Genomic DNA, 17,110 nt, shown 5'->3' with positions numbered 1-17,110 from the left:
CCGTTTTCTATGAATGCCCTTTGTTAGGATTGAAAGGAATCCCAACGTATTTCTGTTGTAATAGCAGGTGTCAGAAACGAGTATTTACATCAGTGAGTAACCGCATAAGTTCTGTTGACGCATGTGTGTAAATTTTACTGAGTATTTTTATTACGCAGGGCAGTGACGTCACATACGCGCGGCATGACGCTAGTTTAAAATAAAATTTGTTTCGTGAATGCCGCTTATTATTATTATAATTGCGTGAAAATGGAGCGAGCTTATCTCTCGATAATATGCTTCGTTTCGATAGGTGTAATATTGTGTTTGATCGGTAGTTTTGGTTATTTGGCATTAGGGCAATTCATTTCCTATATTCAAATATCGGTAAGTATTTATTTCATTTGACTACTCTTTAATGATAAAGAATTTGTCGAGAACAAATGTAAAATGTTTGAAAACATTGATAACATTTTCATTCATTTTACACCATTGAACGGACATTCGCTTTTATAATTTAATTGCCCTCTCCTAACTGAACATTTGCAATTCATATCTGTGGTTTACCCCTTTTATGTTTTTAATGTATTTCTCTTGATAATTTTAATAAAATAATTGAAGACTGCCATTATATTACAAAACTTAATGGTTTAGATCAAGTGGAGCCTTGAGCACAGACGAAGTAGGCGGCAGCTGTGACACTCAGTTTCTTGGAGTGTGGTTCTTTTGTACTATAATACCTAAGGCTCGAAATGAAAGTCTTTACGAAACGGAACATTAGTTAATAAAATATCTTAATTTAAATTATAAAGTATCTACATTAAATTCCCGATAACAGTAAACGTGTGACGAACCGGAAAGGCGTTCTGGTGCTCGCTGTTTCATCCATCCGTAGTCCTGGTAAGGTCTTAACCTACGGTGGCATGCTATGATTACCTATTTTGTGAGCTCTTGAGTAAAATACACTACAATTTCAGATACAAATAGAGCTTGTTTCTATTTGTATTTCATCTAAACATCGGATCAGTTTAATATGCTGCTTTAAGTTCAGCGAGTTGTGTATGTATTTTATCGCGCATGTGAGAATTGGTTGTTGTATATGCGTGGCGGGGAAAAAAGGGAGGGGCGTTAAGCCACTGTACTGCACTGTATTTCTTATTTTATTACTATTATTACGGCTTTCACGTGCACTTTTATAAATCTCGCTGGGGCAGGGGAGGTAGGAGAATTTTATTATATTAATGCTCATGCAACTGAACGCTGTTATTATTATTATTCAAATGTATATTTCAGTGAAGATTTGCTTTCACCCCTATTACACATTCAATCGGCTAGAAGTTTATAAAAACATCATAAAAATATTCAAAATATTTAGCATTAGTAGAGGCATATGATGCCAGAAAGCAAGCATATATAGCATCAACAACAACAAAAAAATTTTTTCACCCACCCATTCGCTCTAAAAGTTTCTCCAGTTCTTTAAATTTATTTAAGCTATCAGCTTCCACAACAGATGACAGTTTTTTCCAGCAATCAACTAGCTGCTAGCTAAAGGCAAATTTCCGCACATATATTCTACAAACATCTTTCCTCAATTTGAATTTATGCCTCCCCTCAGGTTCGTAATCTGAGCAAGAGGAAGAATCACATCAGCATTAAGCCTGCTCAAACCACTCAATCAGATCACTTTGCAGGTGTCTAGTCTCCAGACGCTGCAATTTGTAGAACTTAAGCCTTTCTTGGTAAGATTGGTGGAACAGGACTAGGGTATGTCTGCCAGGCGCAAAAGTTGACGACGTTGTAGAGCAGATATCTTTTAAGGGCACGAAAGGTGATATTGTTGTACACGTTGGAACTAATGATATTAAGAGTAAGAGATCTGCAGTTTTACTCAGCAAGTACAGGTCAGCGTTGAAAAAAAGTCGCGAGTTAGAGTTGAAAGTGAAAGGGTCTGCAATTCTGCCAAGATGCGATAGGAGGGAGTATATGATGAGAGCCTTATCGATCAGTTCGGCTCTGGAGAGAGACTGTACAATGCTCAAGGGGTAGAATTTTTATCGGCGTGGTCCGTGCTTGTTACCAGGAGAGACTGCTTCTACAGGGATAATATGCACTTAAATAGAAAGGGTGCAAGAATATTTGCTGATGCTATCGAGGCAGATTTAGGTGAGTCGGAAAACTGCTAGCTTTGGGGGTATACACGGACTAATAGATTAACAGTAGCCACTGGCAGAAGTGAAAGTGATTCTTGCACTGCTTCTATTGAAATGTAATTGAGCAATTGGAATGCATTAGTTGCCTGGAAAGCAAGGCAATGGGGATTTCCAAGACTGCTGGGAGTCATAGTGGAACAAATAAATACATGGGCTGTGTTAGGGTAACTAAGAGTAGAAACAGGTGCATGTATACTTGCATGTACACCAATGCTAGGAATATAGTTAATAAATTTGATGAGCTAGAAGTGATAGTCAAGAAATCAAAGGCAGGTGTTATTGGGATATCAGAGACTTGGCGTCACACAGACATGAACAGTTCAGGATTGGAATATCGGGAGTGCAATGTGTACAGAAAGGATAGACAAGACAGGAAGGGAAGAGGGGTTATGCCGTTAGTTAAGAAACACATAAAACAAAGGAAGTGCATCAAATTAATGTTGGTGGACAATGCAATGTTGAGTCTGTTTGGTGTGACATAAGCACTGGGAAAGGAAAAATGAAGAGGTGTGTGTTATAGGCCTAATGAATCTGATGAGTATAATGAGCAGTTGTGCAGCTTATTGAGTGGGCCAGTAAATCATAATTTCTTATAATGGGGATTTTAACTTTCCAGATATCCATTGGAAATTGTGGGTTGGTCACTCGCACACTAGCAAGACTTTTGTCGATTTATTGGATGACTGTTTTTTCTACAGCAACATGATCGAGGGGCAACCAGAGGGAGTAATACTGTTGATCTGATTATCAGCAGTGATTATTCATGCATTAAGAATTTGCAGATAAAGGAACCACTGGGTGACAGTGTTCACAATGTACTGATGGCCCCATAATTGATTGCTTTTTCATAAAGTACATCTTTTTTTTTTTTTTTTTTATGAAAACCCCAAACACGAAAGGTATCAAAACCTATAGTACTTAGTACCGTGCATGGGTTGAAGGAGAAGTATGGGAGGAGGGCAGTAGCGGATTAAGATCGGTTGAGGCCCCGCGCGCAGAAGAAAATATTGTGCCCCTTAAAAAAAAGAGAGAGACAGGGAAAATAAAAATACATGTTAACCATTTTTTTAAATAAATAAAAAATATTATGTACTATTAATGTTTTATTTCCAAAAAAATTGAATATAATAGATATATAATTAATAATAGCATAATAATAATCACAAAGTTTTGAACTAATAGTTGAACATATTAGTTCAACTAATTTGTTGTGGTTTTGCGTGGGCCTTTCTTAAGTCGGGGCCCAGGGCGCGCGCCCGGTGCGCCTGCCGTTAAATCCGCCTCTGGGTGAGGGGGATGTCGGAAACTTTGCTCTAGAGACTAAACATGGGTTTCACCACTTCAAGCCTCCAATAAGCAAAGTGGTGGTATTTCACCGGTTGATGAAAGTCATCTACCACATCTATAACTGACAGATGTATACAATGGGCTATACATTGTTGATGATTAGGCGTAATTTGCTTGCCAAACTTAATAATCATTGCTGCTTCATCGGTGGTGCAGGCAACAATATCCTCATCCGAGTTCAAACCAAATCCCTTCAAGTGTCCATTCACAATTTGCTCAGTTCTTCTGCTATCAAGTGAACCATTAATCTCAATAACGACCAATGATTGTCTTTTGAATGCACATTTATATTCATATACACTTTATTTTGTATTGACGTATATTCATCAATGAATACCGTGCACCCAAAACCAATGAATTTTTGAAATGCTGAATGAGTTCTTCTTTAGTTTTATAATAATTCAGAACCATATTTTTAATTCCATTCACTGAGGCTGGTGGTAATTTATCGTATTTATTTCTCTGAAGGTGAAGGCTTGATTGTATAAACTCACTCTTGGCAATTGAATTAACAGAAAATCCATCTAAAGCAGCTAATTTTGAAATCTCTTCTTCCATAGATTTTTTTAACGATACAATTTTCTAATGTTCTTACCATTTTTACGGGAGGTTCACTGTTATCTTGTTTAATGTCAATCTGATGCATTTTCTTTAAATGCAACATCAAAGATGATGTACATCCTCCAGACGACTTCATTATCTTCTGACATTTCGAATATTGTGCTTCATCTTTGCTTTTTCGAGCAAAATAATACCCCACATTTGATTTCATCTTAGACATATTAAGAGTAATAAATATTAATTAGTAGGAATTTATATCACCGACAATTTTAAATAAAAATATTGAAGATAACAAAGGCACAATACTATGCGTCACTCCCGCAAGCAATGAATGAAGAGTCTAAACGAGGCAAGTTTCAAAATTTTCACGAAAGAAATTTTTTATTTATTTATTTGCAATTTTTTTTCCCCAATTAAATTATTGTAATTTTCAAAATTACATAAAAGCTAAATTTGGTGAAGCTGCTTTTTGTAGCACATTTGATCGCAAATTTAATAGGAATAAAGAAGCAAAAAACTTTATACGATTGAAATTTGATGCAATATTCAGCGATCTGTTTCTAGTGGGTAACCATCAATAAGGCGCGTTCCACAACCCACTCAGTCGTAAATGAGTACACCTGCATCGTGCCATGATACAGGTGGGAAGATAAAAGGTACCCCTCCTAGATTTAGGCCACTTGCCCCTGAGATTCGTACCTTTAAAATAAAATAAAAAAACATGTTTAAAACAAAGCAGTTCAACGATCCAGACAAACGAACAAACGAAAGAAAATGTGCGTAACAAAAACTATATTCGAGGGCTAACTAAAAAAATATTCGAATCCGGTTTTAAAAGCTCGGTTTCGGTTTTAACAACTCAATATGAAAACCGGATTTAACCGGTTTATAAAACCGGTTTGCAAGTCCTATTCTGGACCTACTCTATAAGAGATATTTTAAACGAGCGTGTTTCCCGCGGCGGATCTTCCTTCGCGTTTTATACGGCGGCACACAACCTTTGCGTTAACGCAGTAATCGAATTAAAGTAAATCAAATGAGCTTGTTTCATGCCGCTGGCAGACGGATCCGCGGACCCGCGCATATATTTTCAAGATACGTGAGGCGGACTACCTGGCTCACCATTCTTCAAACAGGCCTCTGAGGTTGTGTATATTCATATTGTAGTTTTAAATATTTTTCACCAACCTTTTGTAGGAAACACAACGAAAACTTATGTAGGGGAAACAAAACGCCGTCTCAAAGATCGTCTGGGAGAGCACACTAAGGCAATAAGTGCGGACTATGGTAAGTCCGCCGTGGCCGAGCATTTTTGGTTGAAGCAGCACCAGATCTTCCCCGGACGATGCTATCATCACCGATCGGGCGCATAAGTTCTGGGACCGCAAGTGGCTCGAGAGTTTGCGAATCTGTTCCACAGTGTACATTAATAGAGATAGAGGAACGCGGATCCATCCCCTCTTTGAGGCTACTATCCTCAGAAGGGATGAACGGTTCCACATGACCCACTTCCGATTCCATAACACAAAGAGAACGGAACACGTGGGAATGAAACACGTGATGAGTACCGTGAACCAGCTGGTATTTAAAGACGCACCGCAGAACAAAGAAAATACCGCTGAAGAAGGCAGGAGCCTTCGAAAGCTATGGTTTTATCGCTTTTAATTTAGTATATTTTAATGTATTTTATTGTTCTTAACCCAGTATATTTTAATGTATATTTCATATATTTTAGTTGTAAAGTTAAATATAATTTATTGTAAATACAGGCAAATATAATTTATTATAAATACATAGTTATCAAGATTTCAGTTTTCGTTGTTTTATTTCTACATAAGATTGGTGAAAAACATTTAAAACTACAATACCTGGCTCACCTTTTCCACCCCTCCCCGGCGAATGGTGGAGTGTGACGGTTCCGCTGTCTCCCCCCGCGCGCCACCCCATTCTTACTCTGGTAGGGAATGGGCATGCCCCCCCCCCCACGTAAACTGGAGCTGTTTTCTGTATCGGCTCCATGTCTCTGCCTTTCCCCCCAGTCTTCAATCTACTCCCCCACTCTACCTGCACGCAAGTGAATGCCCGACAGTCTAAATTAAACTATCTAAAATCACCTTCGCCCACTACTTTCGGCCTCTCGTTCCTAGCGCCTCCCTGCCACGCGAGCGCATAAAGGGTGTATATATGTATATATATATATATATATATATAATTATTGATAAAAAATAAAGAAAAAGTTAAAACGACAATAACTGTAACTAATATGTAAATAATATTTGAGTCAATGCAGTTGCAAGCAATCATGCAATACACCCATAATGTCTATAATATTAAGGATAATATAAAGAACCATTGGAATAAGTAAATCAATCCAATAATAATACCATCAGGGATCTAAGAAAACGCAAAAAAAAAAAAAAAAGTTTATTTACGAGCATTAATCTTGATAACTTAAAAGTCGTCCTCCAGAAACTATATTTAGAAAATAAAAATGCTATAAAGGTTGATTTAACCTATTGAGATTCTCTACTAAAATTATGCATCTTTAATAATTACGTATATGACGGAACATCGTTATACCTACAAGTGACTGGCACCCCTATGGGAAGTCCAGCATCAAGCATAATCGCAAACCTTTATCTACATTATACAGAAAGAGAATTCCAAGATAACCTACTTATATATAGATACGTAGATGATATATGTGTTTTTAATTGTCCACATTTTGTCCAGGATTACAGTAAATTATATCCAGTAGAACTAGTATTGAAAAAACTAATAATTCCGATACTATAGCAAATTATCTGGATCTTCATATAGAAATATTCCATAATAATAATATAGACGTAAACATATATAATAAAAGAGATGCATTTAATTTTAACGTAGTCAGCCTTACAAACTGGAAATCTAATATATCAAAATCAGTGCATGTTAATATAATTTTATCGCAATGTCTAAGGATTGCTTATATCTGCAATAGTAATAAAAATTGTTCAGCGGGCTTAACAGCGTTGTACGGCAGGTTGAGCAATAATAATTTCCCTATCGCTTACCTGAAATATCATTTCAGGAAAGCGATAAACATAATTAATTTCAAAAATTTGTTTTCTGAACCTATTGTTTTAATATAATTTTCAATATAATCGTTATATTTAGTGCCATGTATATATGTACATAGGATACACTTTGCATTCTTGGTGTCTTACGGCGTAGAAAACTTGTACCCACCGGCTTGCAAATTACAGTGTATCATTTTTTTTTTTAATATATATATAGTTAAATTAATTTAAATTTACTTAAGTTCACGCTGAGATAGATAACATGCAAATTCAGCTCAGGGTCCTACTATAGGAACGGGTTTGCGATCCCGGGCATACCCGAGCCACAACTTATATCTTGTAATGTCTTTAAACTGTCCTACACTCTTTACTTTTATTTCTCCGAAATTATTAGGGCAATCCGAGGACGTAGGAGAAACTATTTCTTATCTATACCACTATTTTTCGCCTTTATGGAGTTCAGGTTCTATTATTCCTACTCCTTTAGTTTTTCTTCTTACTATCTGCATGTTTCTCTATGCGTTAATTTAATTATTTATTTTTACCGTATCCATCACATAGGGGGCACCACATTATTTTGACGACTATTACATTATGTCTTAGATACGGTCAATATGTAGTATGTATTATATATTTAATCTTATTGTAATCATTAAATTACGTTCTCTATCGGGTCAACGATGATTAATATATGCTTACATTTATATTTTACTTATATTTCTTACCTTTTGATTCTAATATTTCTAAATTTTTTTAACTTTTCTTATCTTCTTTCGATTTATTTATATTCGATTTACATCCGGCCTATACTGGTTTATATTTACGAAAATTTATTTTGTTTCTCAGAGCAAACTAAACATAATTACAATTAATAAGCTTTCGGCTGGGAGGCAGCCTTCTTCAGATTGAATACATGAATGGCAGTTGGAATAGAGATGTGCACTGCCAGGATGGTGCGTGAGGCGCGTGGTTAATTGTTTGTTGATGTTTGTGGCTGTGACATATGGTGGTGACGTGGCCAGCGTTTGTCTATGGATAGACTTACTGCCTCTGTGATGGGGTTAACTTGGCAATCACTGTTCCTGTTCAAAGAGGCATCCGAGCATTTTATATTTAACGATTCCAACCAGGTGCGCTTTAGGTAATGGTGGGACCTGTCCACAACCACGACATAGCGGTGTGGGTCGATGTCTTGGCGGGTTGTCCAGACATGCTCGGCGATAGCTGAGTGTTCTACATCTGCCAAACGGATCTCCCTTTTATGTTCTGAGAGACGTTTCTCGAGTCGACGTCCAGTCTCTCCAAAGTAGCAGCTGGTGCAGTCACGGCAAGGGATGCGATAGACCAAACCACTCTGTAGAAGAGTGGGGACGGGTGTTTTTACGTTGGAGATAAGAGAACGCAGTTTCTTGCCTGGGAATTGGATGCATTTTATCCCATATGATTTTAGGATTCTACCGATCTGTTGTGACAGGTTGGGGTAGTATGGGATAAATGCCCTTGTGGATGACTCGTCACTGTTGGCGTTGCTGTTGGTCGTCACGTTGTCGCGTGCCAGTAGATCACACCTGTCAAGGACGTCGATGGGATAGCCACACTTCGTAAGGTCTACTTTGACTCTGGTGATCTCTTTGCGTCTCTCATCTGCAGAGCTGGAGTGTGTCCAGGCATGTTCCATCCCAGTGGAACATGCCATCTCTTGTGCAAAACAACTCTTGGACAACGATGAAACCCTTAGCGACAGAACTAGGCTGACGCCTGATGACATTTCCACCACCCTCAGACTGTGCTTAACAGGGGGTGCAATCATGTTTAACGACTCAATCTACCAGCAGATACATGGCACAGCCATGGGTTCCCCTGTCAGCTCTGTCACAGCAAACATAGTGATGGAGGAGTTAGAGGGATGTGCGTTTACACACGCACCAGATGACATCACCTTTTGGTGTCGCTACGTAGACGATGTGTTCGTTGTCATCCCTAGAGAATCAGGTCATCGACTCCTAACCCACCTCAACTCACTATTGCCCTTCATAAAGTTTACGATTGAGCTGGAGTCGAACAACACTATACCATATCTAGATACACTTGTCCAGCGCAAAGACACATGCTTGAAGACGACAGTTTATCGCAAACCTATGTGTGCTGGCCAATTTACCAACTTCCGGTCAGCACACACGCGGGGCCACCTCCTATCCACTGCCCGAACCTTGCTAACTCGCGCCTGGACACACTCCAGCTCCGAAGATGAGAGATGCAAAGAGATCACCAGAGTCAAAGTAGACCTTACGAAGTGTGGCTATCCCATCGACGTCCTTGACAGGTGTGATCTACAGGCACGCGACAACGTGACGACCAACAGCAACGCCAACAGTGACGAGTTATCCACGAGGGCATTTATTCCATACTACCTCAACCTGTCACAACAGATCGGTAGAATCCTAAAATCATATGGGATAAAATGCATCCAACTCCCAGGCAAGAAACTGCGTTCTCTTATCTCCAATGTAAAAACACCTTCCCCAATCTTCTACAGAGCGGTTTGGTCTATCGCATCTCTTGCCGTGACTGCACCAGCTGCTACTTTGGAGAGACTGGACGTCGACTCGAGAAACGTCTCTCAGAACATAAAAAGGGCGATCCGTTTGGCAGATGTAGAACACTCAGCTATCGCCGAGCATGTCTGGACAACCCGCCACGACATCGACCCGCGATGATGTGGTTTTGGACAGGTCCCACCATTACCTAAAGCGCACCTGGTTGGAATCGTTAAATATAAAATGCTCGGATGCCTTTTTGAACAGGAACAGTGGTTGCCAAGTTAACCCCATCACAGAGGCAGTAATTCTATCCATAGACAAACGCTGGCCACGTCACCACCATATGTCACAGCCACAAACATCAACAAACAATTAATCACGCACCATCCTGGCAGTGCACATCTCTATTCCAACTGCCATTCATTGTATTCAATCTGAAGAAGGCTGCCTCCCAGCCGAAAGCTTATTAATTGTAATTATGTTTAGTTTGCTCTGAGAAACAAAATAAATTTTTGTAATGAATCCAGAGCACGTAGGCCTTTTTTACTATGGTTTATATTTGGTTAGATTTAAATTACTTAGCATATATTGATCATCACAGAAACAGAACTTGTCGTTTTTTGCCTTCATTCTGGGTGGTTGGCCCCAGTTGAAGTCATTTAGATTGTCGGTAAAAAGCGATAATATATATGTATTTTTTTCGTTTTCTTAGATCCCTGATGGTATTATTATTGGCTTGATTTACTTATTCCAATGGTTCTTTATATTATCCTTAATTTTATATATATATATATATATTTATTATTATTATTATTTTTTTTTAAAGTCCTAGCCACTGAAATCTCAGGAAATTAGGTGGCAGGACCTGCCAGAGTAAATCTTAGTCTACTGGTCTTTCCTGGTCTCACTCCACGGGGTGAAAGTGGGGCAACATTGGGCCTCAGTAGGGGCCCACCGGCTAAATGACCAGATGAATAACGGTATACGATACTACACATGTACAATATCCATACACTTTTGAATCTCTGGCATTTCAAGTAAACTGGCACACCCACTGGCGGAAATGGGGGAAACCCCTGGTGCCGCTTGACACCAAACACACTTTACCGTGAGCTCAGTTCGCCTCCAGTACTCGTTGGGGTTACGTTTTTTGATTTGTATTTTTTTTTTCTTTTCCGTTTTTAAATTCGATTAATATGATCGATATTGAGAACTTTATTAATAAAGTTGAAAAACGTTCAGCTCTGTGTACGATACGGGATTGAAGGAATATAGTAATAGCGCTGTTGAGGCGGTTTTGTGGAGAGAAAGTTCGTAAGCGCCACGCATATAAATTTTGGATGATTTATCCACAGAAGAAAGAAAAGCACTTGTTTTGAGCCTGATCAACTAGATAGGATGGAACTACCAACGGTGGTGTTTCTTTTTAGTTTATTAATTAAATAAACGCAAAGTGCAGATAGACCGTACAACCTGGGTTGCGTCCATTCAGGGCCGGATTAAAGATGAAATAGGTCCCCGGCCATATTTAAATTTGAGGCCCTTTAATTAACACACACACACACAAACACACTTAAAAAAAAATAAAGTAACAATAAAAACAATTTTAATAGAAACTTTAATTTTTTTTTATTGTACTATAGAAAGGGATCAGAATAAAATTTAAACACAAGTTAAGTTTAAGTATGCTTTTATATTACACGTCTTCTTGGTTTATTATTACTATTGGAAATTGTTATCACTACTTTAGAAAATATTTATCCTGAAATGAGGCCCCGGTTTGGCCGTAGCGTTAACGCGGCCCAGCGTACATTTCTGGTGCTCATCAAGACTGATCAGATTACTAGAAATTACTCGTGTGATTTACCGGTCGTGCTACTTGCCTTGTTTCAAATGTTTTGTCTTGCCCATCCTTCCGTATATATTACATTGTAATTCAACAACTTTCCACAAGAGATAATCCGCGGCAAACACGCTCGTCTAAAACAGTGCATCTCAAACTATCTTTGGTGATGGACCAGTTTCTTTTATTTCCAATCCGTCACGGACCGGTACTTTTGTAAAATACAAATCGTCGCGGACCGGTAACGGACAAAACCGATAACGTCGGCGATGAATTTCCAATTTGTTGCGGACCACACTGAGTAGGACTAGTCTAAAAGTTCCCTAAAAAGGTGGCCTTACCATTTACTCAGAAGTTCTGCGTAAATTCGGCCTTTCAGGTGGACCGAAGTCTAGGCATCGTAGACATTATGATAATAATCATTATTCTGGTTCAGTGCAACTAGTTGGATGTCATTGTCAAGTTTTCGATATACGAAAAGTTGACCTTAATAAAAAAAAAAAAAAAAAAAAAAAAAAATAGCCATTTTCACATTGGTAAGGGCACTTGACAGCTCGTGCTCTACATGATTTTATGTTCATTTTTCTGCTTAGTTATTTTAAAGATAAATTATATAATATATACAGGGCAGCTTCGACCCTATGTGCCGCCGGTAAGCGAAATCAAATTTGCCGTCCCAAAATGTATTTGGATTAAAAATAAAAAAAGGTGTAAATAATTAAAAAAAAAAAAAAAAAAAAAAACAATTACAACATATCTCACATGTAATATAACGAAACAACGAACAAAAATAAAATCATTAAATTCAAAATCACAGTTAATCGTATCCACAATAATAAAATAAAAGGAAAATTATAATGCTAAAAAATTATACAAATTTGTTTCCTTGCTTTAAGATGTGCGATTTTATTAATTAATTCATTTATGTTTATTTGTTCCAAAAGATCATTTTCTATTGAAATTTTGCCAAATTAGAGATTCGTTATGCAGACATCGTCGATCGTAAATAATTTGATTAATTTTAATTTTGAAAAACTCCATCTGAGGCAACTGAAACTGGTAAAGTTAGAAAAATTCTTAATGCATCTGCTTCATTTGGAAAAGTATCTGCAAAATCGTTTTTAAAAATATATTGTAAAACTTCAAATGGAGTAATCTTGTCTTTAATATAAATTTGAAGTACTCTTAAGTTCTTCAGATAATGCTGAACCATCGATATCGGACTCATTATATCAATGTCACTTAATATGTACATTTTTGCAATGATAACTCGTCACCGAGAATTTTTTAATTCTGAAATGTTATAAAATATTTTAAATATTTCTACATGTTATTTTATATTTGTAAACCAAATATACAAATGCTTGTATTTGTTAACGAGAAAATTGTGTCCATAATTTTAAAAAAAGATTAATTTGAAATTTTATAGCGGATCCTGAATAGTTTCATTTCTTTTTTCATAATCAAAATGATTTTTTTTTTCTCAATCTTTTCGTTAAATAAAATTAATCCGGTAAGTAAAATGCTAAAAAAAAAAAAAAAAAAAAACACACAAACCTTTGAATGTATACAAAATATCACGGATTATTTAAAATAAAATAGAACAGAGGAAGCAGTCCAAACTTGATTCGCCTAATAATATGGCTGCTTTCATTGGCATTGAAGCTTCGTTTCCAGAATTCAGCACTGTTAAAATATCATGCCAAATTATAATTGAACAAAAACTTATAAGATGTTATTTTTAAGGCTATTGATTTAGAACGATTCTTTGTATCCATAGCCTAATTTTCGTCTTCAGTGATTATAGTAAAATCGTAGCAAAATATTTAGCTTTTCTAGTATTTTATCAAAATTTTGTGAAATTATTTTAATTTCACAAAATATTTGTATTTGATCACACAAATAATGCACGATATTTTTCCATTTAGATTTCTGAGTATGGCAAATATGTTCTGCCATAACTGAATCAAATTTAGCAATTGTTTCAGTAAGTTTTAAAAAATTGCCATTGCCATTTTCATATAATTCTTTTGAAGATCCCCTGAATGCTGTACATTGCCTTACTAAAAATAGTATCATATATCTTATTCTGGCTGAACTACAGAACATGGGTATCTCCATTGTGGGCGTGGCCGAAGAATGGAGTGATTTAAATTATACTGTATTATAATTTAAATGGATAGAAACCACGTAACGCTCTTCCCTAACTATATTAGAACGAATGATTGTCCAGTCAAGTTCTGCGATTGGCTGATTACTGGGAATGCGTAATTTACCTCATTTTGTGTTTCTGGGTGCTTGATTTGGATGCAAATTCGCTTCTGATTTTAGTTTAAAATGTGGAATTATCGTGCTGTTGTTTGGTCGTCGTCGTGCTGTCTGCTACCTCGGTTAATGCGTGTTATTCCGTTTGCAAAAGATGGATGTATGAGTGTGAATCTGATAGCTTCGGAATAAAAGTGTTTTCAGTGGTGGATGTTTGATGAAATGTACCAGCTAGCATACTAGGGCTAAATTCGATGTTTTTTGCAGTAATTGTATGAGTTGTTAGTATTAGGTTCTCTTTATTAGCAGGGTGTGGGACAGCAGCCCCCCCCCACAAAATGAAAGAAAAGGAGCATTTCTGTTGAAGTGCATGAGCAATTCTTGTTATTAATGCACATAAACAGAAATGCCCCTTTTCTTTCCCAGATATGAGAATGTGTTAAGTCATTTGGGTTAATAGTAGCTGTTTAAAAAGTTAGTAGCTGTTTAACAAGAGTAACTTGGAGAGAAGTAGTGTGTGTTATGTAGATAAGCAATAATTAATTGCTTATCTTAAAAGAAATTAAGTGTGATCCTTAATAGACATGATCTTGTCTAGAAATCTTGAGTATAATTGAAGATAAGCTCTCTCTCCCGAAATAAAACAGGACTGAGTTTTAGAAGGATTGAAGTTACCAAGTTTTTTTTTTTTTTTTTTTTCTCCTCTATTTGACCTGCCCAAAGGTAGTGAAGTCAAATAGAGACAAATTAGTCAGTGTGCTATCATCAGCAAAACTGTGAATAGGATTTCCAGTTGACATGAAGGCATATTAATATGCAAAATAATGGGAAAAGAACTGAATCTTGGGGGACACCAGCATTAGTTGACAAGTTAGAAGATAGAGCCTTTTACCATCATCTGGGGCGCCTCCGTAGCCAGGTGGGAAGGAGCAGCAGTGCGTAGCACACGCTTCTTGATTAGACTGGGGTTCGAGCCCGTGACCACCAAATACGGATGATGCGGAAAGGTCAGGGAATGACCACTGCATATCCTGGAGCAATATGGCCTTAGTTGCTAATGCTCCCAAAAACCAAATAACAAACAAACAAACCATCATCTGGTGAGTAGGTAGAAAGAAAACTAGCTGGTGAACTTAAAAAAAAAAAAACCCTGTAAAATGGGTTTGTTTAGGAAATTTTTATTAGCATTAGTAGAGGCATATGATGCAAAAAAGCAAGCTTATACAGCATCAGCTAAAAAAAACCATACTTCCCATTTCACCCATCTATTCCCTCCAAAAGTTTCTGGTTCTTCTTTGTATTTAAACTGTAACTTCTATAATGAAAGATGGAAGTTTGTTCCAGCAATCAACTATCTGCTGGCTAAGGGCAAATTTCTGCAAATCTATTCTACAACTGTCTCTCCTCAATTTGAATTTATAACCCCTCGGGTTCAAAATCTGAGCAAGAGGAAGAATCCCATCAGCATCGAGCCTGCTCAAGCCATTCAAGGCCTTATACACCTCAGTCAGATCACCTTGCAGGAGCCTAGTCTCCAGATACTGCAATTTGCGGAACTTAAACCCTTTCTTGGTAAGAGCAGCCCTTTGTTCCCTTTACCAATCTTTTTGCCCTTCTCTGTACTTGTCCTAGCAACTCTACATCCTTCTAAAAATGAGGCCTCCAGAATTGTGTGCAGTACTTGTAGTGTGGCTTGACCATTGCCATACCAGACAGGACCAAAAGCCTTGAAATTAATTCCATCAACACTGATTGAATTAATTCATATTGGAGTTGGTAACAGATGGATGGTTTAAGTGAAACTGATTAGGTTGATAACTGGTACCAGTAATTTCATATGAATGAATGTTTAATTATAATGTTAATGATACTGTTCGGCCACATGAATAAAAACTAGTGTGACTGATGTGAGTTAACATATACGAAACTGCCAGTGAGTGATCGAATCTGGAAATTTAATTGGGGAAAAAGTTTTATGCAGGCAATCCTAAATATAGTTGTCTCGGCAGCCAGAAAAAGACATCAAGAATTGAGATGGAACTTTGTTTAATTTTGTAAACATATTTCATAGTTTTGAATGTAAAATATTTAATAATTTTGAATATAAGAATAACTAAATCTAAAGTGGCTTTTTAAAAAAAACATAGAAACATAAAAAGGTAGCAACTACAGCCAGGCCTCGCATAACGTGAGTTCGATTAATGCTATTTTCAGTTAACGCTATTTGAAAAATTATACCACTTTTCACTTTACACTATGCAAATTTCTTTTGGTCTGGCGCACCCAGACCAAAAGAAATACCTAACAGTTCCGTTCAGTAGTTAGGTCCAAACAAACTTTAACTTAATAAGAAATGCTAAAATTGTGAACTACCTCGAGCTAGTAGTTCGCGCGGTGTCCGACAGATGTCGAGTATCGCTGTGTTTCCCTCGGAAATTTAAAATATTCCGCGCGCGCAGTTTGGGAACCGCTGTTTTATGCACATTTAATTCCATAATTATTTTCATTATCTTTTACACTGTATACAGTTAAAAAGTTATTTAAAATTCTTTATGGACATTCCAGTAGGTCAAGGACCAATTATAATTTTTCCTATTGATTATTATATTCGATTAACGCGTTTGCGTGATGCGCTCGCAGGACGAATTAATCGCGTTAATCGAGGCCAGCCTGTATATTTAATGTAAAGCAATTGGGGAATATTTTTATGACAAAATTAATGTGAAAAGTATTTTTTTTTAAAATTGCATTCTCTGCTATAACTGATATTATCATGGAATTACAATCAGTCACATTAAATGTTAGTGTTCAAATAATTGTTCAGCTTAAGTAACTGTTTTTGAATATCTATATAAATTTGGGTGAAATCATTGTTTCACTATTCAAGACAAATTTTTATGCAATTTTTAAAAACTGCATAATTTTTATTTTTACAGTTTTTAAAGTGAATCTAGTTATTTAATTATTAATAAAATTTCTTATTATTGTAAATATTTTTTCTCTTCCCATTTTCACAGAATTTGGTGTTGGAGGAGGGAAAGGAAGTTTTTGAGAAATGGAAGGATGCTCCCGTACCAATTTATTTTAATGTATATGTGTTTAATGTGACCAATCCCAATGAAGTTATTAAGGGAAGTCGGCCTAAACTTGATGAACTAGGTCCTTATGTTTTCAGGTAGTACCTTTTTGCTTTATTTCTTTTTGATTGTATGCCAGTGCAGTATCGAAGTTTTATATCAATTGTCGAGTTAAATTCATATTCTTTTCTAGATGGGGAAAAGAAAGTAAGTCTTCTGATTT

At 36.8% G+C, this 17,110-nt stretch overlaps 1 protein-coding gene across 1 annotated transcript in view; it reads left to right on the top strand.

Annotated features, from left to right (window-relative positions):
* LOC150081996 (lysosome membrane protein 2-like) overlaps nucleotides 1-17,110 on the top strand; it is a 302,034-nt gene that overhangs the window by 75,084 nt on the left and 209,840 nt on the right. The window contains exon 2 of the mRNA XM_090380393.1: nucleotides 16,828-16,985. Within this exon, the coding sequence (XP_090236519.1) occupies nucleotides 16,828-16,985 (158 nt within the window). The remainder of the gene's footprint in view (nucleotides 1-16,827; nucleotides 16,986-17,110) is intronic.

The sequence above is a fragment of the Mastigoproctus giganteus genome, chromosome 8 (genome assembly GCF_048544385.1).
Source record: "Mastigoproctus giganteus isolate SK-2022 chromosome 8, ASM4854438v1, whole genome shotgun sequence".
Classification (NCBI taxonomy): Eukaryota; Metazoa; Arthropoda; class Arachnida; order Uropygi; family Thelyphonidae; genus Mastigoproctus; species Mastigoproctus giganteus.
This window is presented reverse-complemented; position numbering and strand designations above follow the sequence as displayed.